This window comes from Melospiza melodia, chromosome 3 (genome assembly GCF_035770615.1).
Source record: "Melospiza melodia melodia isolate bMelMel2 chromosome 3, bMelMel2.pri, whole genome shotgun sequence".
NCBI classification, from domain to species: Eukaryota; Metazoa; Chordata; class Aves; order Passeriformes; family Passerellidae; genus Melospiza; species Melospiza melodia.
The window spans coordinates 46920158-46945656 of record NC_086196.1 but is presented as its reverse complement, the minus strand read 5'-3'; the positions used below and the strand labels follow the sequence as shown (position 1 = coordinate 46945656).

General features: G+C 40.7%; 1 protein-coding gene across 1 annotated transcript in view; it reads right to left on the bottom strand.

Moving 5' to 3' along the window:
* Nucleotides 1-21137: 21137 nt before the first annotated feature.
* NID1 (nidogen 1) overlaps nucleotides 21138-25499 on the bottom strand; it is a 43021-nt gene continuing 38659 nt past the window's right edge. The window contains exons 19-20 of the mRNA XM_063151603.1: nucleotides 24799-24911; nucleotides 21138-23351 (exon numbers count right to left, since the gene is read on the bottom strand). Of these exons, the coding sequence (XP_063007673.1) occupies nucleotides 23230-23351; nucleotides 24799-24911 (235 nt within the window). The 3' untranslated portion in view covers nucleotides 21138-23229. The remainder of the gene's footprint in view (nucleotides 23352-24798; nucleotides 24912-25499) is intronic.

Here is a 25499-nt window from a genome sequence, read left to right as displayed (position 1 = left end):
CAAAGACAACAAAAGCCATTCACTGTTTTCCTCCCTAAAGATGATAAGCATTCTATTAATATTTGGGACAATACAAGGTAAATGTCTGTTTTCTTTTAAATATTAGAAGGCTATCCAAATCTCTGAAGATTTCTCTTTTAAAGATGGTGATGACTAAATTCCTGAATTTTTAAAATCACTTTACAGATTTTATTAGAGACAAACATTTTATTTAGAGACAAAGTCTCTTTTCATAAGTGGCATGACAGTGAGCAGCAACATGACCAACCCACCCCCCTGGCAGCAGACTGTAAACAGAGGAAGCTGTTGGCAGTGGCTGACCTGACCTGAGGAGAAAACTTGTGAGTCATGGAGCCTTTGTTCATTTGAAGATTAGGTTTGTACTCTCCGTGAGAAGGATTCTGCCCCATCCTTTGCCTCAGGAGGAAAAATGAAACATGAGCCTGTTGGAGCATGAGCTTGAGAGAGGTCCTCGTGCTAATGGTTGTTTTAAGAAGAAATTATACCATGTGAAAGTGGTTGACTGCAACTTTTTTTTTTTCATTTTTCTAGAAATTGCTTTTTAGTTCTCAGTTTGACACCTCCATATGCTTTTTGAAACATGGAGATTTAAATTTTTACTCTTGCATTCTACGTCTTGATCAATGGCTGCTTGGCTATTTTGCACTGAAAGTTCCCCAGTTCCATTCACACTGAAAATTACAAGTTCAACTAAAGTATCTAAAGTAAATTATCTAAATCACCACTAAGGTTTAGAAGGCAGAACAGAAGAGCTTTCTGATCCCTCCCAGCCTGTGGGAATTTTGTTTTTTTGAGAGTTTGCTATCACGCTGGCCTGGGGGTCAGTAGCTCTGACAGACAAAGCCAGCACAAGGGAAATGCTGAATTCCCCAGACTAAGAAGTGGTGAAGTTTTTCACCCTTTCCAGAATTTTACTGTTAAATAAAAGCATTCAGAGTAAGACAGCAAAAAGGAAGTGGCCACTGCAAGTCCCTTCAAAGACAGTCAGTGACTGTGTGTGTGGCCTGCCTAGAGACAAGTCTTTACAACGTGTGTCCTTCCCACAGCAGGAGAGAGTGCTGTGGGATTACCTGCTGTCAGGTCTTAGGATGGAAATTTAGTAACAGGGGTAATCTTGTTTCTATACAGACAGCAAATACCTGATGATAATTCCACAACTGTTAAAAGTTTCCCATTACCCCAAAGCATACATTTTTGGCTTTTTCCCTCTATCACTGGATGACTTCAGAAAGGTTGTGTCATGGGTAAGCAGATTTTTCTGTACTACCTTTGAAGTCAATTTTAACATTTCCATTTTTCTCTGTGTAGAAATTACAAATAGTAAATTTCTACTGAAGTGTTTCATCCCCTCCACGTTGAATTTTTAAAAAATAATGCGAGAAGGTGGAAAGACCAAAAGCCCCCCAGTGCTTTAGGAGCTAAACCAGTCCCAGTTCCTAATGCTTGGGAGAGAAGATTGTAATACAAATGAGTTACCCCCCATCTATCTATTGCTTCTTCCCACTGTCAGGGATGGAACAATGGAATAAAGGGGCAACAGGGTTGCACTCAGTATGGCAACACTTAGGAGAGGCTTTGTGAATGCCTCTCCATATTGCCATGTGAATTATGGTTTCACTAACTACTGGGTGCAAATCAGTGTCAGTGACATCACAGAGCCCTAAACGATGTCCATCGGGCTGCCTGCATCACATCCATCTCCTGCAGACACACCATCTGTTCCAGCCGAGGGTGCTAGAGGCTCGAGTCAAAGCCTATTGAAGCTACTGGAAAGATTCCCGTGAATCTTTGCCTCTGTGACTCATCCAGAGCTTATACAATGCACAAAATGTCAGCCTCACAAACTGCACTGTGCAAACACAACAGCCAAAACCTAAACAAAACACAGTGAGAGCACTCAGCTCTCTCACACCAACGTATGCCAGGATTTGGCCTGCTAAAACCATCCCAGCTGCAGTCCTGTATAGCAGGAGCACACAGGAGGAGGATGAAACTCTGAACTGCTGCCTGTTACTGAGAGGACTTTAGGAGACAAGAAAAGTCTCTTACAGACAGTCAGAGGAATCAATTCTGCCTCTTGAGCGATGCTGCCATCAGAGGGGATGATGTGCCTAAAAGGAAAACATGGGTCACAGTGCCCGAGTAGATCAAACACCACAGGAGAGGTGGGAGGAAGGAATCTCTGAAAGAGCAATAAGGCCAGGCAGAATTCAATGGCAGTGGTTAAAATGGGAGGATGACATAAAAATAGTCAGCTGTACTTATAGATTTAGCTTGTCTTCTCTAAGCAGGAATGACAGTGTTTTTCTTTCTCAAGATTACATAAAGGCACCCACTTCCCCGCACAGAGCTTCCACTGAAGCTCTGAGTCATTTGTGCAGGCTGCTGAGAAATACATTCCCAGGAGAGCTAATTATTGCATATATCATAATGAGCTTGCAGAAGAGGCTTTATAAACATCTGCCACTGTTTCATTAGCTCCAGTTGAGGAAACAGAACAATTGTCAGCCTAAATGACATGGCTTGGTATTTTCCACAAATTCCAAAAATAGGGCAGTGAAGGGCAATTCCTGATAACACATTGAGTTTTCAAATTTATTTCAAGTAAAATGCATATTTTAAAAAGCATTCTAATTTTATCTCCAGTCCCCCATCGGAACATGCAATTGTTAGGATCTCTTCTATACTTTACGTACAAGAAAAAGAGACAGCCAAAAGGCCCCCCCAAGCCCTGATTTACTCTTGGACCTGCACAAAACAAAACACTCTACCTGTGCTAATTGTTCAGTAGAATTCAATGAGGTAAGAAACATAAAATTTGAATGTATAAATCCAGCAAAACAGAAATGAGGTTTTGTTAAGGACAATGCCTATGTGGTTATGAAGTCTGTTGGCCTAAAATTTATGGCTAGAACCTGTCCTGTCTGCAAAGACTTACCTTTATTATACTTTCAAATCTATAAAGCATGAGTCTGCTTGTGATTTAGTTAAGATCTTTGAGTGATCACATCCTTTTATTGATAAGTACTGAGCATGAGCCTTATGTATTGCAACTGAGATGTCTGTCCCATCATTAGCTACAGTAGAAGTTCTATGGCAATTCCAAGCTGTTAGATCATAGAACAAATGCAAAGTTTGTTCTTGCTTTCTGATTCCAGAAGGAAGAATGAGAGACTGCAGGCAGGAAAAAGTAAAAGGACTTCAGAAATCAGAGAGATGGAAAATGAGGGCAAAATCTCAAGCAGAACACCTAATCCTGAAACTAAACTCTGGGATTTGCAGCAGAATCTTTCTGGATTAGTGGTTCTTTATATGCCTCATACTCAAGAAATCCCTTCTCCTGAGGGACTTTCCTTGGTGGGTGAGAAAAGCAGTTCGCAGGACACTTTCTCCATATGGTTTGTGACATACTGAGGCAATAACATCTCTCATTAGGTGCAGCCTAATGAAAAATAGGGTTCTGATAAAACCTTGCACTCATCTTTATTATCTTGTACCAGACAGCAGCAATTCAATAAAAACAGTAATTAATAATAAATATTTAGCAAAAAATGAGAAAGGGAATGAGGATTATGTGATTTTTCCCAGGCTGACAATGTTTCTCTTAGCTGATCAGTTTACTGGTGAAGGCCTTTCTTGTACATACTCTCCTGATAATTTTTCAGAGGAAGATGCAGCTACACACCTGTCTGTCCCCTGTACAGCTTGCCTTTTAGGCAGTGTAGCCTAATGAAGGAGCCCTTATTCAACAGAGCAAGGCAGCAGAACAGATTGACTGGCTCAACAGCTATTAAAAAAATGATCAAGCTGATCTACTTAGCTGTCATGAGCTTCAGCATCTGGACAGCTTTTTATCTTTTTAACACTTCATTGACTTTTATAAAGTAACAAAACAATTCAAGAAAGAAATGCAACAAATCTGGAACATGATACATAGAAAGAACAGAAAATAGACTCAAGGACTAAAATGGCTCCGGATGCCATATTTTACTGATAATTGCTTTGGACTGAGCCACATTATCTTGAAAAAACATGGAACTGAACAAAATATACTATTTGCTTTTTGTTTTGTAAGAACTCTCCCTGGAGTCCTTTCTATATTCCTGTATTCTGACTGTGTACCAGTGTAAGTGAGAAGTTACTCCAAAGGAGCCAACCAATATTAACTGGAATAGGAAAAATGAGAATTAAGCTCAAAAAAGCTGTATCTATTCCTAGGACATCTCTAACACAAGAACTTATGGTGTCCTTCCAAACACTCTTCATGGGTGAGAATTCCACTCTACTTCCATTTTGTCACAAACTAAGAATCCAGCAAATACAGAAAGGCATTTTCCCAGTTCCAGGAAGATTGCTAAGTTAGAGCAGGTTTGGGCAAAACTCAGATATGGCTTTCTCCTTTAAATAACATTAGTAGGCCTAAAATGTTCTCGTTAAAAAAAAAATCTGGAATAAAAAGTATCATATCATGGAATAAATTTTATCTGTAATAAAATGATACCTGCACTGTGTAGCAGGTATCTGGGACCCTTTGTTATATTTTTTTCTGGTTACCAATCAACATGCCTCGAAATTACTTGGGAAAACTTTGTCATCGGACATTATCTGGCCACACTGGAAGAACTCCAAATCCTATCAAATATAAACCACAGTCTGCACCTAGTATTTTACCCCTGTATTTATAGAACTGGGATATGGAAAGATTTAATCAGGGAAAAAACCACACTCTTATTATGGCTTGACCAATTTAGAAATGACAAAGTCTATACTCACACTGCTCAAAGGATTGTCTGACGTGTCCTGTTTAAGGGAAGATGCTGCAAGATCAATTTCCCTTTTTGTGCCAGTTCTTTTAATTATTTTTTTCCCTGCAGTTTGCTTTCTCAGCAGAAGGAATGTAAAGACATAGGACACTCAACTGAGCTGGGCATGCCTGTGATGAAGGATGAAGGGACTGGGTGCCAAAAGCTTGTACGCAGTGCAGCACTCTTGGAGAAAACCCTGTGTGAGAGTGCCACGCTGTGAGGCACTGCCTGGATGAGGCTTTTTCAGGACAAGACACAGCACAGTGGGTCCCCATGTTCAGAAAAAACCTAACTCAAGTTGGAGGGAATGCAGAGAAAGATGCTGGGGATTTAAAACTATCTTATAAGAGGAGACTAAACCAGCTAAGCTTGTTTCATTTTAAAAAGTCTGTGAAGGCATATAATTGCTTTTTGTAAAATCACTGGAAAGGGACAGTGAAGAAGGGGAAAGAAAGGCTTAAGAATGGCATAATGTTGGCACAAGGACACATGGCTGTAAACCAGTCACATTACAAATTTAGGCTGGAGTTTGGGGATTATTTCTACTCATCAATAAAGTGATGCACTGGAACAGGCTTCCTGTCAGGAACAGTAACTGGAAAAGGCCTAATCAGTTTTAAGATGAAGCTTGATAAATCCTTTAAAAGGATAATATAACAAGGCTGCCTACAATGGTAGACAATTGGATTCAGTTTTGGAAGATTTCTCCAAGCTCCCAGACAATTGCTAAATGCTATATCAAATTTGCTAAAGCCTGTGCAATATAAAGCCTAGAAATATGTACTCAATTCAGCTCTTGGCTTAAAAACATGGCTATTTCAAAGTATCATATATAAAAATTATTTTGCATAGAGAAGGAAATTTTATGGCACAATAGTGTAGAGATAATCTTAAAAAAAATCTCTGATATTCTCAATTTGTATCACCTCTTATGTCCAAATACTTAGATGACCCTATTATTGTAGTGAAACCTTCCGTCATTATTTTTTGCAAGGTACTAGTAACTACCCTCATTATTTTGCAACTATAATAGAAAACATAGAGGGCTCAATTAATTCATTCATTAATAAAGCATGTTGTAATGCCCAGAACTACTCCATGAGAAAGTTCTTTTGAATCACTATGCTCAGAATTTGGAACCTCTTCCTGAAACACTGGAGTAGGAAAACAGCTAGGCCATCCACCTCACAGTGACTCAAACCCTGGCTTAAGGACCAGGCATGACCCTCTAGAAGATGTTTTCAAATATTTTGGGGGTTTTTAACCACATTGTCATTCAATTGGCTCAGCTACCATCCTGACAATCCCTCCTTGATAAAGGAAAATCCTGGGAGACTTGAAAGGCAAAGGCTCTCTAAAGATGGGACAACATTCTTTACAGCAGCTTCCTGAAAGGCACAGTGGTCAGTCCTGAAAAGGTATCACAATTCCTATCCTAAGGAAGATTTTGGTGTTTTTTTCCCCCCCTATGACTGGAAAAAACAAGAGGGGGATAAACACAAGAAAAATACATTTTGCAGAGATTCAGTGATATCAGACAAGCCACAGACCTGAACCTTCTCCCACAGGTTCCAATGCTCCCCTGTGTTCTGGCTGTGGGCAGGTGCTCCATGCTCTGCCAAGGCTGGGGATACGTTGGTAACTTGTGGCCTTACATGGCAGCTGGTCCCAATGCGCAGCCAGGCAGATGGACTGACTGACAGTGCTAGGAGAAAAATCAACATTTTGGGGTTTGTTGAGCATTTACTGGAATCCATTTTCACAAGTTGCTTTGTTGGAACTTTGTTTCCACAGGGAGCTAGTTAATGAGAGGATCACTAACTAGTCCCAAGGTTACTGCTGGCAGTTGCTGGTACAGAGCAAAGTTTTTTTTCACAGGTCTGAGTTCCTTTCTGCCTGTTTGAGTCTCCCAGATTGTCAATGTTGAGGTTCATTTGTAATGTCTTTGTTCAAGAAAACTAACAGCAATTGCTGTTAGTTTTTATCAATATATATTGATATATTGCAATGATAGAAAAGAACTAAACTCTAATTCAGTTCAGCTTTTCAGAAGAGCTTTCGTGAAGCACAGCACTCTTCAGGGACCCATAAACTAAAGACTGCATAGGGCTGAGATGTCTTAATGCAGAGTCATCTCAGTAGCAAGATAGCTGCTGAGAGCTCTGAGACAGATTGATAAAATGATAGCAGCTTCCTCAGAACAGTTTTTCTGCAATCACCCACAAAGTCTGTTTGGGACAGTGCCATCCCAAGGGGTGCCTCATCAGCATCTTTGGCTAGATTATGGCTTGTCTCTTTGTTCTGCTGCTCTTTTATTTGCAATGGGAAGAAAAAAAAAATTCCCATCTGGTTGTTAATCTTTCTTTTGTTCCATATTCTACTTACATTTTACTTTCTGAACCCTCTGTACTTCCTGATGTTACCATTCAAACTCACGATCACCACAGGTTCTGCAGGGAACGCGCAAAGTTACATTCCTCGGCCGTCAAGGAATCACAGCAGAAGCTCTGCGGGTCCAAAGCCTGTCCAGCTTCGCCCTGCTCCAAGCTCAGCCTGGCCGGCCCTGCTGCAGGTTTGGCAGGATCCCAGCTGTGGAAGGCATTGTGTGTCCGTACGCTACCACCTAGTGGTACCTGCTGCTCCCGCACAGGGCCGTGGGACAAATTCCACGCAGCCTGCTGGGCTCCCAAACCTCATCTCACGTTTTCTGGGCAGGTTTGGAACAAAGGCATCGCTGGGCATCTACCCAGGCACGGCTCCTGCAGCACCTTCGGGCTGACAGCGGTGTTCCCTAGGCCGCTATGAACAGCGGCATCGATTCTCGCCATTGCTCTTTTATTCAAATTGGCTGTCTGTCCACGGAGAGCTCTGCCCAAACCACCCACCCCTCCTGCAGCACACAGGGCTAAATCTGTGTCTGAGCAGAGACCTTGAAGGACTGCCTCAGTAGAACCTGCTGCTCTCTGGAGCTCAGCTGCCCCTCCCAGGGTTAAGCAGCCAGCTGGGATGTTGATCTGTGAGATGGATCCAAATTTCAAAGTGGCTTTGGTCCTTTTGGGCAAACTACAGCTGTGGCCATCAGCTGCCTAGGCAGACACCCTCTGCCTGCTCTCAGGAGCAGGACCCTTCAGCCACTGTACACAACCAACATAAACCAGCTCAGGGAAAGGAAAGAAGGAAGGAAAAAGCAGACACTAGGGCACAGCTTCAGCTGAAGAAGGGCTCCTTGTTTAACACAGCACCATCAAAGTTGTTCTACCTCTACTCTGATTTTCAGGCCCTGCACTAGAAGGTGTGGAACACGTATTAGGCTAAAGACATTGTAACATTTTAACCAATACACGTTTTTGAAAATTTGAGAATATTATGTTTTACTCTGATGCTATGCTCACCCTGAGAAACCAGACAACAGGGAGTGCTTAAAAACACCCCTCAAAACACAGCGATGAAGAACATCCCACAAAAAGTGCTGCTGTAAGACAAAAATCTTACATCTGATTCTGCTCCCTGATTTATCAGTGTGAATATGTGTTGTCATCATATTGCACAAGTCCCATACCTTCTTGGTGATTTCTCACAGACAACGCTTCACAGCACTGACTCCTCCTTCCTCACAGCACAACCAAACTCCAACTCTCTCCTCACCCAGCTAACCCACTCTTTTGCAGCACTTGTCTTCTTATTGGACACAGCTGTGGCCTATTAAGGGCAGGGCTGTTCCTAATCTTTGGTGATTAGTACAGCTGCAACCCCTCAGGTGTGAGACTACCTTCTGCACTATCTTTGTTTTCTTACATTCTATCCCACCACAAATATGCCATTGCAGAGCACTCATGCTGAGATGAGGCATGTGAGTACTGACCTTAAATATTTCTCTGACTGAAATTCCCCCTTTGCTTTTTGTTTGCTAGTTAGCAGATTTTACAGTTGAAAGTACAAAAGAAATGTTAATTATCCCACCAGCTTAAATATGTGGTGAAAACGTGCAATAGTGCAGAACTCTATCTAACCTCAACTTTCTTTGAAAGAAAAGTAGACAATTCTTTGCAAAAACTCTTGACATTTTGTTTCAGCTGATTTTGCAACTTAGCAGCTTTTCACCAACAAAGGATCACAGCCCACTAGTTGGGGATTGTAGTGAGGTATGGGTATGGGATGATTACTGTTTAGTAATGTAATGTATTTCTAAAACTTCCTGTTGCCTCTCCTATGTATTTCCTGTCCTTGCTCCAAAAACATTCACAGGCTAGTTCTATCCTAGAAGAAGGCTGATTTCCTACTTCTCTTCCTGTACTTTCACACTGCCTCCCAGGTTACCTCAGAAAAACCTTCCTCTTGCAAGTCACCAAACTCACCACTGGTACAATTTAAAAGAACGCCTTCCCTAATGCATCCTGCTAACTCCAACCCAATAACAGAGGTAAGCACCAAAGACAAGGGACAAAATTTTTACCTGGTTTCTGTTCATCTGGCCCAGCTCCAGCCTGCTGTTCAGGCTCACCGACCTATCACACATCTTGTTTAAGCCTGTAACCCTCCATGGATGGTGCTGTAATTTTTCTGATGTGTTTATCTTACATGCATATGGGCTAGAATTTAAATCAAACCACATCAAAGTTCCTCATTGCCTTAAGTTTGAGATCCTTTTTCTAGGCAGCAAAGGTATGCTCACAAAGGCGTTTCCCAATCATTAGTTTAGAGAAGGGCTGTGAAGGGTTCAATGAAATGCAGAAGGACCCAAAAATTTCCCATCTCCTGCTCCTCCATCTTCATGAGTCAGGACTTAGCCCCACAACCCGTGTGAGAGCTTGTTCATTCAGGAGTCTCTTGTGTCTAAGTGAGGAACAGACAGTCTCACTGAGCAGGCAGCAGAGCTGTGGCTCATGACTGTCCCTACCAATGGAGCAGCCATCATGGGCAGGTCTACGCAGCCTTTATTCTCCTCCTGCACCTCCTCACATAGGACCAAGGCTGCATCTGCCCTGTTTCTGACAAAGCGCTTCTCATACTCATGGTCTAAATTTGATCCTGGCAACAAACCCACGGGATGAGGAGCTCTTATTTTCCCAATTTTAGAGTGAAATAAATGAGCAAGTCACATTTTCTTTCTGTCTCAAAACGATCAACAGAAAAGCTTTGAATGCAGAACTTTGTGCTTAAGCTTTGAACGTGGCATGCTCAGCGCTCTCACACTTGACTTGCATAAGAACTAAGACACATAATATTTCTGAAACTGCCAATTATTTCTTTTCAAGCCTGTAAAACTTTCACCATGCACAGCTTGCAATTCTGCACACCATTCAAGCAGAAAATGCACCCACAGGAGATCACAGAGCAGAGGAATCAGACAGATCCTTATCCAATCCCCAACAAATGCTGCAAAACTTTAACCCACGTCATGACCCCCTGACCTCTAACTCTGACAGGCACTAGCCACCAAACCTTTCTCCTCTCTAACAACTTCTGCTCAGTAGGTGCTAATACTCTTAAATTCAGAGTGGCTACTTTTAATCCATAATTGAAGTATGCTACTCATATTTCATACCTGTGCCTTAAAACTGTTTCCCCAGGGCTGTTAGCTCTAACAAATCACAGCTTCCCACAATTCTGAGTTCTTTCAAATAACAGGGAATGCCAGCAATTGAGCTTCTCAGCCAAAAGCAGCATCAAAGACAACTTTGCTAGAGCTGCACAAAACCAGGCAGCTGCCAGTGAGATTATGAAGGGAGGATGGGTTTAGGGCAAGCTTCCTGATGCTGGGCTGGAAAGACAGAGAGATGGTGGTGGCTGGGTGTGTGAAAACCGGCAGCTGTGTAAGACTGCTGGTGTATCAATACTTCCCAAGAATGTAGAAAAGGTCATTCAAAGTGCTGGCAGCAAGTCTGGGCGCAGTGCTGATGTGGTCCCTGGGTGGTCCCGCAAGGACTGGCTGAGGATGGGCTTTCACAGGTGCCTCAGGAAAAAGTGAGGGAGGAGAAAATAAAACATTGGTGCTGCAGATATTTTGTTCCTAGTGCTAATGGGATTGATTAAACCATTTGTGTTTCCTGTGTAAAGGAATGTAAAGCTATGTTTTAAGGGTTGGAATTTTTAAAGTTATGCTTGAGCTATACTTCATAAAGGTTTTAAATTTACTTCATGAGCTACACAGATCTCAATTTTACTTGTGGTTCTTTTGAGACCCTGGATAAAGCAGGGCTACATCTACTGGGATTTCTCATACAGGACTGTTGATGCAAGATCCCTCATTCCTTCTGCTTTTATGTGCATAACCTGCCTAAAACATTTACTTCAAGACAGAGGTTAGTGTCTCAAAGTTTCTGCACAAAGCCTAAAGCTCTGCTAGAAGTTAAGGGTCTTTTCATAAAAGGGAATGAGATCCAGCTGTGAAGTTTCAAATTTCAGCTCCTCTTCAAACATGGTATTTGGACTGGAGTTCATAGTTCCTAAATTGCTCTTCCCTGTTTGGATGCTCTGAATTAGCTGGTCTGTTCTTTAGGACAGCTCTTTTTTGTTCTCAGCAGCTTTGCTATTAAATGCCAATTTAAGACATTTCCAAGCAGTGACCTTGCCTTTCACTTAGGTCTTGAAGAGAAAAGGATTGTCATAGAATGAAGTCAAGGAAATACATTGCTGACAGGCAACATCTATTTCTGTTGGGAGATAGGTCCAGTGAGAAAGGCATAGACTTTGTATCAGCTTCCTGTGCTTGCAAGAAATACATATTTTAGAGAGAAAAGGAAATGAGTTTCAGTTTTACTATTCTTCAGTTTTACCTTATTTTGACAAGTATTTATCCCCGAGACCTTGCAGATCTCAAGAGAAGAAAGTACTAAGTTCTCAGCTTTAGTAACTACTAGCAGTACATAACAACTCAATAATGAAGGCTGAGATTTGTTCTCTATTCTTAAATTAGGCTTTATTATGCTACAAACAAACCAAGACAAGGAATCTACACTATCAGCCAAGAACCTCCACAGCTCATCCATCATGCTGTGCTAGCCAACAGAAAATGAGTTACTCAATACCTTATTTGCAGTGTAGAAGAAGAAGAAAAAAAGTAGTATTTTGTTTACAAAAAATGGGCAAATGGCACTAAAGCCTTAACAAATGTTTGCTTGCATAAACCATATCCAAAATAAACACTGAATTGCCTTTTGCTGTTTTAAGGCACTGCACTATCCAATAACCTCAGAACAACCAACACATGAAGTTTTAAGCAAATATTAGGTTAAACATGTGTTGCAAATACTAAGCAGTACTTTCCTTGCTGAGTTGTTCTACACACTACACTCAAATAGTTCATGCTTTTAAATCAGAGCTGACAAAAGGAAAGAAACCAAAACCTCACACCAAACCCAACACCCAACTCACACTCAAATAAAAATCCTATGCACACTTAGGAACTAATTGGTTTTAAATGCTATACTGAATTCCACACATTGGACTACTCCTAATCAAGATACTGATTGATTACATGCACTAGAAAATAATTTCAAATTGTAAATACCCTCTTGAGGGCTGCAAATTAATAATAGATTATTTGACAAGAAACTGACATTTAATTTCCTGAGGTTTTGAGTCAGTACAACAAGCAAATTTTTTGTCTGTGGACACAAAGATCTTCAGAAAGAACCTTCAGAGCTCTATGAGCATTTGAATAAACCCTAGAGGAGGGATCGACGTGATTGTAATCAGATTATTTTTGATCTTCTGCCACTAGATGGTGTCCGGTTACCCGAGCTGCAACCACAGCTGCATTAATCAAAAAACAAACTTCAGACTCGCTGAATTCTTGTGCTTACAGCTTTTGCTGATGTTTTGGGTAAGGTATTTTCAAAGGAGGTTTGGCTTTTCAAGTCTTACTTTTGATCTCTGTATGGTCTTTTAAATGGGAAAAGATGAAGTCTTTGATGAGGATTCTTGCATAAGCAGAAACAACAAACTACAGAGCACCTTAACTGAACCAGGGGAATGTGAGCCAGGCTTGAGCAATGCAAAATATCTTTCCTAAAAGTAAGGGGGAGAACAAAAAGGAGAGTAATGCAAAGTCCAGAGGGCAAAAACCAGCACCACTGTCCAACTTAGCAAGCATCAGAGGACCATAAAGGTCGGTTTGAAGAAAAATGAAACCCTTCCTGCATGTGCTGTGCAGCTTGGTATTTGTGGTGTTTTACCTCTCCTTTGAGAGGAAAGCTGCAAGAAAAAAAAAAAGGGTATGAGAGCACGGAAGAAATGTGGGGTCCACACTTGAATGTGTAATGGCAAAGAGCATTATCTGGTTTACCCATGTAATTAAACACAAGGACAGAGAACTGCAATGCTTCCCTCTGCTCCCAGATCTGCTGATAAATAAGGCACCAGGGGGCCTCAGTCATTCACGGGCAAGGAAACCACGTTAACTCTTTACTTGCTGAATTAATACACTTCAAAGACTTCATTTAAGCACGACAGAAGTAACAGAAAAGGAGCATTAAAATTCAGCTAGTGTAAATTGCAGTAAAATGGCTGGAAAAGTGACTCGAGCTGGGTCCTTATCTGTGCAATGCAAGTTTCAAAGTATGGTTCCGTGGTGGAAAAGTAACAAATCCCTCTTACTGCTATCAAAATGGGGAATGGAGTGATTTAAAATTGAGTTTTTAAAAAGTGTATTTGAGACTCTTTGATCAGCTCAAGTGTTGAGGGTGTTGGGAGCTACCTGTGCTGCGTGTGAAGCAAGTCTAGTCAGTGATGAAACTCATGAGTTCAGGGATGTTTAGCCATAATTTAAGAGAGCCCTCTTTGAGGTTTTCCTCAGTGATGCTGCACATACAAGCACAAAGCAGACTCTTATTCTACAAGAATATTACAAATCAGTGCACCCATCACAATTTCTTTTCACTGATGTCAGTCAGGTTGCATGTAGTCTCTCCCACACATCTGGAGCTTTTAACTTAGCACACTTGAAACCATTCAACAGCTGCCTGGCAATAAGATTAATTCAAAGTAACATTTTCTACAGAATTACTTCAATTTTGCTTTCTTTTTTTTTTTTCTCTAAAACACAAGAATTACAGCCATTTGAGCACTGTAAGGAGACTGCACAGCAAAGTAATAGGGTTGTGGGATCCAATTACAAGCAGCCTAAAAAAACCCCAAACTTCTCTGATGTCCAATCTATTTTCCATTTGAGGCAGCTGCAGCTGGATGCATCTTGGGAGTTCAAGGCAGCACACTGATCCAAGATACAAAGAATAAAACACTGTTCTCTTGCACAACTCTGGGAAGCTTCTCAAGTCATGAAAACAAACAGAAAACTGTACTTGAAGGCTCTCCCTTTGGAATTAGTGACTTGCCTAGCCACCTGAAATGCTGAATCAGAAATTAATGTAATTTAAGTGATACTGGGCAGCTTTGCGTTAAGAAAATTATACCTGAGCCATGTGCAATGTTATAGCTAACCTGAATATGATAAACTGTAGCTAGATGGCTATTTAGCTGATTACACTGATACAGTACTTAAAGCTTAAAACATTAGTCATGTTTTACAACTTGATGGTATACATTGGCAGTAAGGAATAAATTCTGAGGTATACTGCACTCAGAAATATTTTGCTGAATATTTCGGCATCTCATGACTGGACTCACTGTCTTCTAAACATTCCATGAGACCAATGGCAACCTAGAGCAGAACAAATGCAGAATCTGAAATACAGAGAGATACAGAATATGAGATCTCATCTCCAGCATAGCCTGAGAACTACAGCAATAGTTCTTCATTTTCCAAACCCATGATTGTACTTCAGATTTCTATATTAAAATCATTATTTTGTTCATATTATGCCTTGCTAGTAATTGAAATGAATATTTAATCTAAATGTGTTTCATAAGGCTCCCTTTCCTATGACAACATTAATCCCGACTTCAACATAATAGCAATCATTTGGATTAAGGTCCTTCTTGTCCTACTGATTTAATCCCCATCCTGCATTTGCAGCACATGTATCTTTGCAGCAACTTCTGAGGGCTGTGCTCTTGACCTTCATGATTCAAGACTGCAGCCTGACAGGTGAACTGCTCACCTGATACCTATGTCAATAGCCTTGCTTTTAACCACCTAAATTGTGGAAATTTTCACATCCCACCAGTGAGCTTAAAGCTGCTGATATTGCCTTGTGCCAAATATTTATAAGCAGACAGTAACTTGGCACAGAATGTCTCTTGACACTGAATAACGCTGTTAGCCATCAGTGCTCAGTGAAAAAGGAATGAGGAGCAGATCCAGAAGGGGTCTTACTCATCAGAGCTGTGGCATTGAGACCCTCATATTCCCTCCTGCACAGTCAGTCACCACAAGGTCCAAATTTCACCTGGTGCATACACAGCTCAATAGTTTGACCCTGTCTAGGGCCCAGCAGAACTTCAGAACAAATATCTCTTTGTGTGTCTCACAGCACCCATCCCAGTGAAGCTCCCTCTAAGTACTCCTGCCTTCCTGTATCCAGAAGACTTTCAGCTGCAGTTTGACAGAGGGAAGAATCCTGTGTTTGTGTCACTCCTTCTAAAGTTGAAGTTTGGTGGATTGATTCCCCTCTCACATGGGGTATGAATACAGCTCTCATTTTTCAAGGCTTCTCTCCTTTCAGGGGACAGGGGTTGTAGTTCTAAGAATTCAGTCGAGGACCAGCAAATGCCCAAATAGCTATTTTGTGTGCTGGAATAGGGCTCATACAAGACAGAAATGCCAACAGCCATGAAGAATAACATACTTTCAGAATGACCAGGAAAATAAAGGACACCAACTCTCCCAGCTTCCAACACACATACGCCCTAAAGGCAAGCTTGGTGTAAAGTCTTCTCACCACCTAAAGGAAGGGCCTAGAACCAAACCCTTTTGGGGAAATGACAAGCAATGGCCACTAGTCCCATTAGAGGAATTTCCCATTGGACTTGGACTGAAGTGGTTCAGGGCTGAAATGCTGCCCAGAGAGGCTGTTGCATCTCCATCTTTGGGGATTTCAGCAGCTGACTAAACAAGGTCCTAAGCGATCTGCTCTTACATGGAAGTTGTACCAGCTTTGAGCTGAAGACTTGACATGCTCCTTACAGAGCTGCCTTACAATCAAAATTTCTCCACGAATTTTCTAATAATGCATATAGTTAACAAACTGGAGAAATAGTATCATGTGTGTTGGTAATTTTATTTGCCTTTTGAAGCCAAGGTTATTGAGGGTCATGTGTATAAAAGCTATGGTTCTAGAAGAAAAAAATATTCTGGATAAAAATCTGTGAAAGAAACTCTTCCTGTGTGTTTAACTGTTGTACATTTGTTTCTTATTAAAATAATGTCTGAAGAAGGGTTTTTTATATAAGAACACGCTCATTCTCCTTTTATGATTCTTCATTAAAGTAAAAACCAAGCTCAAAATGAAAGAAATAAGAATTGCATAACTTCAGGAACATAAATTTGTCACAGCACCGGAGAATGAAAATGAAGCTAAATTTTCTTGCTCCACGAGTAATAGAATAATATTTCAGAACAAATGTGCAGTCTACAGAGGTTTTCAGACCCTAATGTCATTTCTCACAGGCAGTCAAACTAACAGACAAAGTAAGAAACAGATAAGTATGAGTACCACCAAGTTATCCTTGAAAAGCTTGGATTCCAGGGAACACCCAGTGAGGACTGAACTTTCACAGGGAGGACACAAATCCCACAAGCGAAGCAATTTCCTCCTTTCTGTCTTAATCAATGGGTAACATTAAAAACATATTTACTGGCGAATTCCAGGCTCCAGGTGCATAAAATTAATCAGCAAAACATACCAGAGAGATGGGTACCACAGGCAGCTAGGGTAAAGCACATGAAGAACACAGACATCTATCATTACTGATAGTTTGCCTACCATGACAGAGCACAGACATGTCTGTCTGGAGGAGATACATCAGGCCAAAGGTTTTTGGCCCAGATATAAATACACTTTACTTAATAGATACAGAAGACCATATCAGAAGTCATCCTCTGACTTATTAGCTGAGTGTAACCATACAGAATCTAGCAGACATGTCAGGATTTAGGCTGAAACGCCTATAAAGCAAAACCTGTGGGTTCTTCAGGTTAAGATCAAATAAAAATGCCAGTGTACAGGCCTGTCAGTACAGAAATCTATCTACAGAAATCATATAAGCACAGCAATTGATTGCAGTATATCAGTCTTGTACTGTTTTCAAGAAATCAGTGCCATGGTCACACTGTTACTTGGGAAGCAAAATCCTGGCAGGATACTCTGCCTAGAAGAGGATGAAATGTGTGGTTTGCCATCTCTCATACGTGTATGCTTGAAATTACAACAGACCACTAAAAATAAATTATCAATTACAGTGCCATCCCTTAAAAATACACGAGATACATTTTCTCAAATGTTAATCACTAATAAGACTGACTGTAATTCAACACAGGGGGATAAATCTCATGCTTACAAATGCATCAGTGGGGACCTCTGGATTCAAGCTGCTGGATAGGTTTACGAGCTTCTTAGCACACTGGTTCTTTGCTGCTGTTTGGTATTAAAGGAGGTCCCTGTAACACACTTGCTGTACAGTTAATATGCACAGACAGTCATAGCTAGAGGACCTAGTCCTAGAAAAGGTGGTGTAGGTGGGTATTAGTTGGGAGTACCAACTTGAGAGAGCAGCTGCACCATGAAATGCCAGCAGTGGCTCACCAGGGCTGTGTCAGAAATGAGGGAAGTTATGGTCAGTATCCTGCTCTCCCTATGGTTGGGATCTGGAAGGACTATTACTGTCTTCTGGCTTATCTGGTTAGGTGTCTTACCTGCAGAGAACAGAGATGTGAAAAACAACACCTCCTGCTCTTGGGTTTTGCCTTCAAACAGAACAGGGTCTAAAATCAACAGTGCCTGAAGTGCCTGGGATAGTATGGTTCTAGTGGGAAAGGAAGAAACTGGAAAGGTTTCTGAAATCCAGTGTAACACAGTTACTCTGCATCTGAGTTTCCCACCCAGCTGAACTGACTGAAAACCCCAAGTACACAGTACAACCATCATCTTGCTAATTGCTTACCCCACCTCCCAGACTTCTGCATCCACTGCCATAAAACCTTCAGTTGCCTTCCACAACATTTTCCCTTTCACTATAATCCTGGGAAGATTTCCCCAATGCTGCTGTGCAAGTTACTGGGTAAGATCCAGAACAACCATGTGCCACAGCCCACTGACATCTGTACAGCTGACCAGTTTCCTCATGCCAAAGGCCCTGCACTACACTGCTCCTCTGTGTGCTTCCTGTGTGTTCCAGACATCTCATGGAATAGGAAACACTGCCTGCTTGGAGTGAGCACCACCACCACAAACCAAATGGATTCTGGTGAATACTGAAGAATCAGAAGCCAAAGGCTGAAACACAGCATATCCTGGTTATTTGTGGGAATGGCAGCTTGTCCCCATTCATCAGCTCCAGAATCCTTCTGGTCAAAAACCCCATTAAGTTACTGCAGTCCCATCTGCTTTGCCACAGAGCAGCAGGGAAGCTCGTTCACTGCATTCCACTGCCAGCTGAGCCTTTCGTGTGTCATGCAAAACTCCAGACTCATCAGTATCATCACTATGTACATTTGTAGGATGCAATACACTGACCTTTCACCAATTTTACTGTCATGCTGTCCTAAACTTATAAATAAGATAAAGGACAGACTTCAATTAGGCTAGAATTTAAACAAAGAAAGTGATTCAATCAGCTCATAAACAATCTCCGGCCACACCCCAGCTGGGCACTCAGGTTCTGGAGGCAACATTTCATTCTTACAGAGAGGGCAAGCACGGGTCTTCTCACAACTGTATTCCCTACAGCCATACCTGTTTCACATCCTGTTGGCTTTTTGTTGTTGTTGTGTTTTTTTCTTTTGTTTTGGGGCTTTTTGTTTTGTTTTTTTTTGTTTTTTCCTTCCCAGAAAATTCTCCAAGGAATACATTATTAAATACTACACAAAAGCCCCCAGTTTGCATTTAACCATAGGTTAAACTGATGCATTGTGACACTGCCATGGAGGGACCATTATCCTCTAGTAATCATCTGTCATTCTTAATCATATGCAGGCAAGTTAAAAATCTAATATGTTGTGACAAAACTGTGCTAGTGGATAACTGCAGAGTAAACTGTTTGTCAGCCTGGAACAACACACTGGTCAGGATGCTGAGCTTCAGAAAGCCACACTGAATTTTCACCATGAGGAAGATTATTTGCAAGTTCAAAAGTGAGTAAAGTTGGGGTTTTCAAACACCCTTCAGATGGAAAGGTAGCCAAACCATCCAATTAAACCATAAGGAAGCCACTCCTACTTTCAGTAGTTTCACTATTTTGCTACTATTATAAGATTGGTAAACATAATTAATAATCCTATTAGTAAGTATTTTCATGTGTGCTGCAAGATCTGAACAGATGCATTTAAGAAAACATTTAACTTACCTCTGGAATAGCTCTAGGAAGTATTTTGTCTTTTCTTTAAACATTGAAGCAATTGCTCTTCATTCCTGGAAAACCTGGGAATCTACAGATTTTTGTAGCAAAAAAACCCCATGAACTGCAGTTACACAGAATCTTTTCTTCAACCAGAGACTGATATGACTACCAGTCCCAGCCAAGAATAATAATAATAACATAATTTTCCATTAACATATATAATATGTTATATATAAGACATATAAACTAATGTTATATTATATATAATATGTTATATATAACATCCATTTCCATTATCTCTTTAACCTCAAACAAAATGTAAAAATATATCTGAAATCGACTTGCTCCTGAGGCAAGTCTAGAACAGTTGAACAAGAACAGTTAAAAAAAGGACAGAGTAGGTGAATTAGACCCAGGTCAGTAGGAGAAAACCCTGTCTTATAGAAAGATAGCATTAACTCTCTGGGGTTAGAAGAAGGAAACTAAAACTTCACATATTCAGCATCCAAAATACTTGTGAACTTTGAAGTGGAAAAACATGATAGACACAGGAAGAATATCCTCAAGTGGACAATGCTAAATATGTCATCAAAAGTTGACATTCTTGGTCAGACTGTGATTAAAATAAGGAACTCAACACCACTGATCATTTTTAGAGGCCAAAGATTTAGCAAGATTCACTGAGAAAGCAAACAGATAGAGGAATAGAGAACTCTGGAGTGCCAACACACAGAGACCACCCAAGCAACAGCAGCACAGCTGGCTATTCAAGGCCAGCCAGTTAACAAAAGGTGTGAAGAAAACTTGAGGGAACTTCAGCAGATGCCCATCCTCAAACAGCTCTGTTGGGGGTTCTCAGCAAAGGCAACCCTTTTTCTCTGCTGTTAAACACTGCTTTAAAGCTGGGGCTCTCACCCTGGTCCTGGCCTGAGCCGTGCCACAGCCAGGAGCTCCATTGCTTCAGGTCCTGGCCAACTTCCCAGTGTGGCTGTGGGCCTGTCTCACCACAGTGCACTTGGCTGGCGATCACGGATCCTGGTCACTATGCCCAAACCTGATTGTGATCTATGATCCCGACTCATTTTCCCAGCTTGACATCAGACCTACTCTTTCCACTGCTGATTTGCTTGGTGTTCTGGCCCCTGGCTGAACCCAGCTACCCTCACTGGCACTGTCAGCCTCACCTGGGGTACAGTGGGACTGATCCATGACTGGAAAGGCCACAGCTTCTACTGGCCTCCCCTCCCTGAGGAAACAGCTTTGCCCTTGCTGCACACTGGTGTTGAGCTACAACAGTTGAATTTAACAGAAGCATTAGCTGAGAAACAAAACATCATGCTAGAGCTTTTTAAAAGTTCCTCATTTCTAGGGACTGGAATGCTAAAGTTGTGCAGACTTTTAAGTTTTGCAAACTGCCACATCTACACCACTGACATGGATCTGTTGAAGCTTCCCCTCGTTTAGTGCTACCTACTCCCAGATATGATACCTGAGGCTAAAAACTCAGTCCACAGTAATACTGTTTCTCTCTTTGTGCTACAGACTACTCAGACTCTCACACATCAACACTAGAAGTTCTGCTGAGGTATATTTTTCTTGACATCTTCGTCATTGCTGATTGATTTGCATAGAATTAGCTGACTAGCGTTTAGGAAGTTAACAACCATCATAATGCAAGAAGAAACATAAATTTTAAAAAGCATAAATCAATGCATAAATTCCATGTGCAGTCCCCAGAACAGATCACCAACAATCTCCTGCTCTAACTCCAAATGCCACCCTTTGGATCCCAGTAGTATTCTCCTTGCAAAGCATCCTATCACCCAGAAACCCAGTACCATTTGAGCATAGGGATAAATTCTACCCCATTTTATTCTTGTCCTTGTTCTATATTTTCACTGTTAAAAGTCTGAAGTATGGGATAACCGAATTATGCTTACTTGACAAAGGTTAACAAGAATTTACAAGCAGCAAAAAGATTCAGCCAAAACAATCTGAATTGAAGGCCCTGTATTCTTCAAGCACTCTCATATGTATTTGCTTTGAAGTATCCTACTGCTTCCAGAAAAAAAGCCCCAAAAGCAGTTTTTTCCCACTGTGATGCTGCATCTTGGAAGAGAAGTACCATATGAGTTAGCTAAAATCCAGAACACAACAAGAAAATATATTTGAGACGCCACATATCACTTCCTTCTGCAGGCATGACATTATTTTTTATAGAAAATAAAAACAAACCATTTTTATTGACTGTACTGCAGATACCTGTACAGAGTGTAAACTTTAATATTTCACCAGATATGTGAATACTTCTGGAGAAAGAGTTATCAAGCACCTTCATTTCAACAAATTTTTGATATTTACAGTAAGACATACCTGATTAAGTGTATGAATAGAATGAATTATGAGTTATAAAAAGTTATACAAAAAGATCTTTAAAATGTTTATATGCTTTGTTATTTTATGATAAATATACAATTAAGAGGAAGAAGTCACACAGTTAAGACTCAGAACTGGCTCTGTTGAAAACTGTCACCATTGTGTCTGAAGAGGGAGTGAGGAAATGGGGATGTTAGCTTACTGCTCTGATCATGACACACAGTGAAATGTGCTCTGGCAGGAGCCTCACAAGCCCTGTTTTGCTCTGCTACAGGTTAGTTTGCAGGCAAGCTTCCTTCCCAACACAGTGGGGAAACCAAACTTCACTTCCAGATTTATTCTGCTAATTTGACATATAAGTATGGGTTTAGATTTTCCCTCTCCAAACTTACTGGTGATGATGAAAACATCAACTTCACTTTGATTTTCAGATCACTGTTTTTGCTGTTACTGAACACTGGCACATAATGGGGCATCAGCATCTTTTTTTCTTTAAAGCACCAAACCAGAGGTGAGCTTTTTGAAAATCAGATTTTAACTGCCATGGTTTCTTATGGTCCCTAAAAAGGCGTGGCATGGCTTGCTAAAGAAGAAAGATTGCTAAGATAGAATTCAGAGACCGCTTTGAAGCTTATAGGATCAAACACAGAAATACTATTTTAAAACCTCTCAGAAAACAAATGTGACTATCTCTTTAAAACCACTTGTGTCCCAATGAATCAACATCCATTCTTTGATGACCTGTCAGCAATTGTTCAAAATATCTAAATTTTGTTCAGTGGATTTTAGGGAACTACTCAGGAATCCACCTCAAACAGAAAAAAGATAAATCGCTTAAAATCTAACAAATATTCAAACTTCAAATATATCCACTAAACTGTGTTGATTATCTATAATAAATCATGTGCTGTAGAAAAGGATCACATGAGCCAGGGTGAGAATTATAATCCTTACAACACATGGATAAAATACTTCTGTTGTACAGAAGTCAAAAGTTGAGATTCAAGTTTTTGAAGTGGAAGGACTGGTAGTGAGACGGAATGCAGTTGGGCAGTAAATATGTGCTATTGCTGGGTATTCCCCCTCATCTGTTCAACCTTGGGACCTTCTGATTATTTCTCAGCTAGAGAAAATCCCAGCCACATATATGATGGGCTAACCATATCACTTCTGCAGAAAACTGCTGCTCACTCCAAGGTACAATTCAGTCTCAGGATTTGAGTAGTTCCATTCTCGTTACTCTGTTCTGTGTTTTGTTACTTCAATTTTGCCAAGAGACACATCCTCCTTGTCTGGGGCAGATGCAACTAAGCCTTCCACATTTACGTTTAAAAGCAAAGAGATAATTTTAAAAGAAATAAGGTGAATTTGGATCCAACCTGGGCAGCTCTGTCTTACTTAACAGCTACAAAAACTGCCTCTGTGTGTGTGTGTGTCTGCATATGTGCATAGTGGCTTGCTGTCAGCAGCATGGAGCACTTATCTTTAGGGCCTGATTGTGTTGATAGGAGTGAATTGTTTACAGCACATTTGCAAAAGGTGTCTGCTGCTCTAAAGCTTGTTTTAATGCTCAGTTTCTTTCTATACAATCTACTCCAACTGTGTTGTCAGGGCAGCGGCAAGTGCGGCCTCCTGGGGTAGCCAAGCAGAGGTGAGTACAACCACCATTATTCACCGTACAGTAGTTATGTCCTGGAAAAAAACAGAGATGCAAAACCTTAGAGAAAAGCAAATGCACACCCACAATAAAATCTGAAAAAGACATGCTCACGAGATGTTAAGATTTACTGCTACACTAGGGAAACAAGCCATGAGATTAGGAGTGGAAGAAAACGTTGCTTTGGGGAGATAAGAGTCACTGTATCCCTTGTGTCAACTTGACATTCACATAAAAGAAAGATCAAGATATCAGAGTGAAAGAGGCAGCATGAATCAAGTGGGCTGTTCCTAAAATACCCTTCATAAACTGGCCATGTGGTCACAGATAATAGAATGAAAAGAAGTGAGTGAGTAAATAGAGAAGTGCAATGTGGGGACAAAATCCAAAATGCTACAGAACATCATCCTCAGATACCAATCGTACAAAGACAGAGGAATGATCCATGAAAGCAAACACAAATGAATTGGGAGGTTGGGAAAGTGTTAACAATAAAGAGCTAAATGAAAGAGAAGCCAGAGCCAGAAGCAGTGCATTAGAGAGGAAAGGCATCCATCCAGAAAATCACTTGAAACAGACATAAGACAGAGAAAGAAATTACACCAAGATTCTGAATATTATAGGTATAAGCATATTCTCAGAGCACACAATAATGTTAAATTTTACACTCCCTACCAAAATGGATCAGTGAATTAACTAGTAATAACAATATAACTGATTTCTTAATTATGACATATGTATCTATTTTTGAGCTCTGAGCCAAAACCTCCACTAAATTGTTTTTTACTGCATACATTAAGTAATTTGAAGAGAAACTACCCAAAGTAAAAATAGCACAACTCCTATAATTACAGCCATATTGTAATGCAAAACAGCAAATGCTTTCTCTTGTGATTTGCTGAGATTGCACAGTGATACTTCTTCATAAAAGCCAAGTTATATTTCAAGGGTATCAGTTTCCTCTCTTCCTCTTTTCAATAGCCTATCTGGAAAACTTCACATTCAACAGAGCAGAAGGGCCAGCTCAGTCCAGCCACTCTACCACCTGCTGTTTTCTGAACATTCCATTTTGAAAAACACTGGATCTTATTAAGGACATCTGCAAGACCACAATATTTCTGTAGTTTAAACTTAATAAGTGAATAAGGTCCTAGCCATGAATATAGCATTCAATTTAGAAGATGATACATTAGCATTTCTGCCAGGTCAAATGCCCACCTTAATCATACACATCCTTTGACAAAGGGTAGAACAGGCCCCTTCTGCCCCTCCAGTCCTGGTTTCATGTGGGAACTACAACAACTGCTTTTATGGAAAAGAAACTAGGGGTCTTTTCATTTCTTACTAAACAGAAATCTAAGCACTAACCTAAATCTTCACTACCCAAATCAGTTCACAGCTTATAAACGGGAGCTGCTACTAAGCTCATTTATACAGTAAAGTGTTACACAGCTGTATAAAATCAAGAGTCATCTGGATTACCTCCTGGGCACTGAGCAAAGGCTGTGGTGATTCCGTACAGCCGTGAGCGCTTGTGAGGCTGGAAGTTATCATTTTCTAATGAAATGGTGCGATCCACTGCTACAACAGCATCCCTGCCATGTGCAGAAGAAAATATACAGAAGTGAGATGAAAGTCAAAGTATAGGGGAAAACAAAACAACACAAAAAAAAGCCCCCCCAAAAACCAACAAAAACCCCAAACAACCAGTCAAAAAAACAAAACAAAACCAAAAGTGGAGAAAAATCTGAAGTCGCTTCTTTTTTACAATTAGGAAGAGATACCAGAAGTAAAATCCTCCGGGACATCACCTTTCCTGGACAAGCCTAGTATGTTATGACCTTCACTCTAGGCAGAAATTTATCAGGGAGACACCTTAATAATTTTGAAGGTATTTCCAGTACAGGACAATGTACCTCTACTGGAGGGATGCATGTGTTAGTAGTTTTGGCACATTTTTCACATTCTGCTTCTCTGACAAGTATTGTGGTATAGCTGACATGGCAGCTATTAAGCATAAAAATTACAGAAAATTATGTGTTTTAGGTGGAGCCTGATCTCCAGAAGGAATATAGCTAGTGATAAGCAATCCTTCCTTCCTAAGTATAAAAGGGCAGTCAAATGACAGACCTGTAGCATTCTGTTCCTCAAGCCTGCTCTAGAATAGAAACTAACATCTGGGA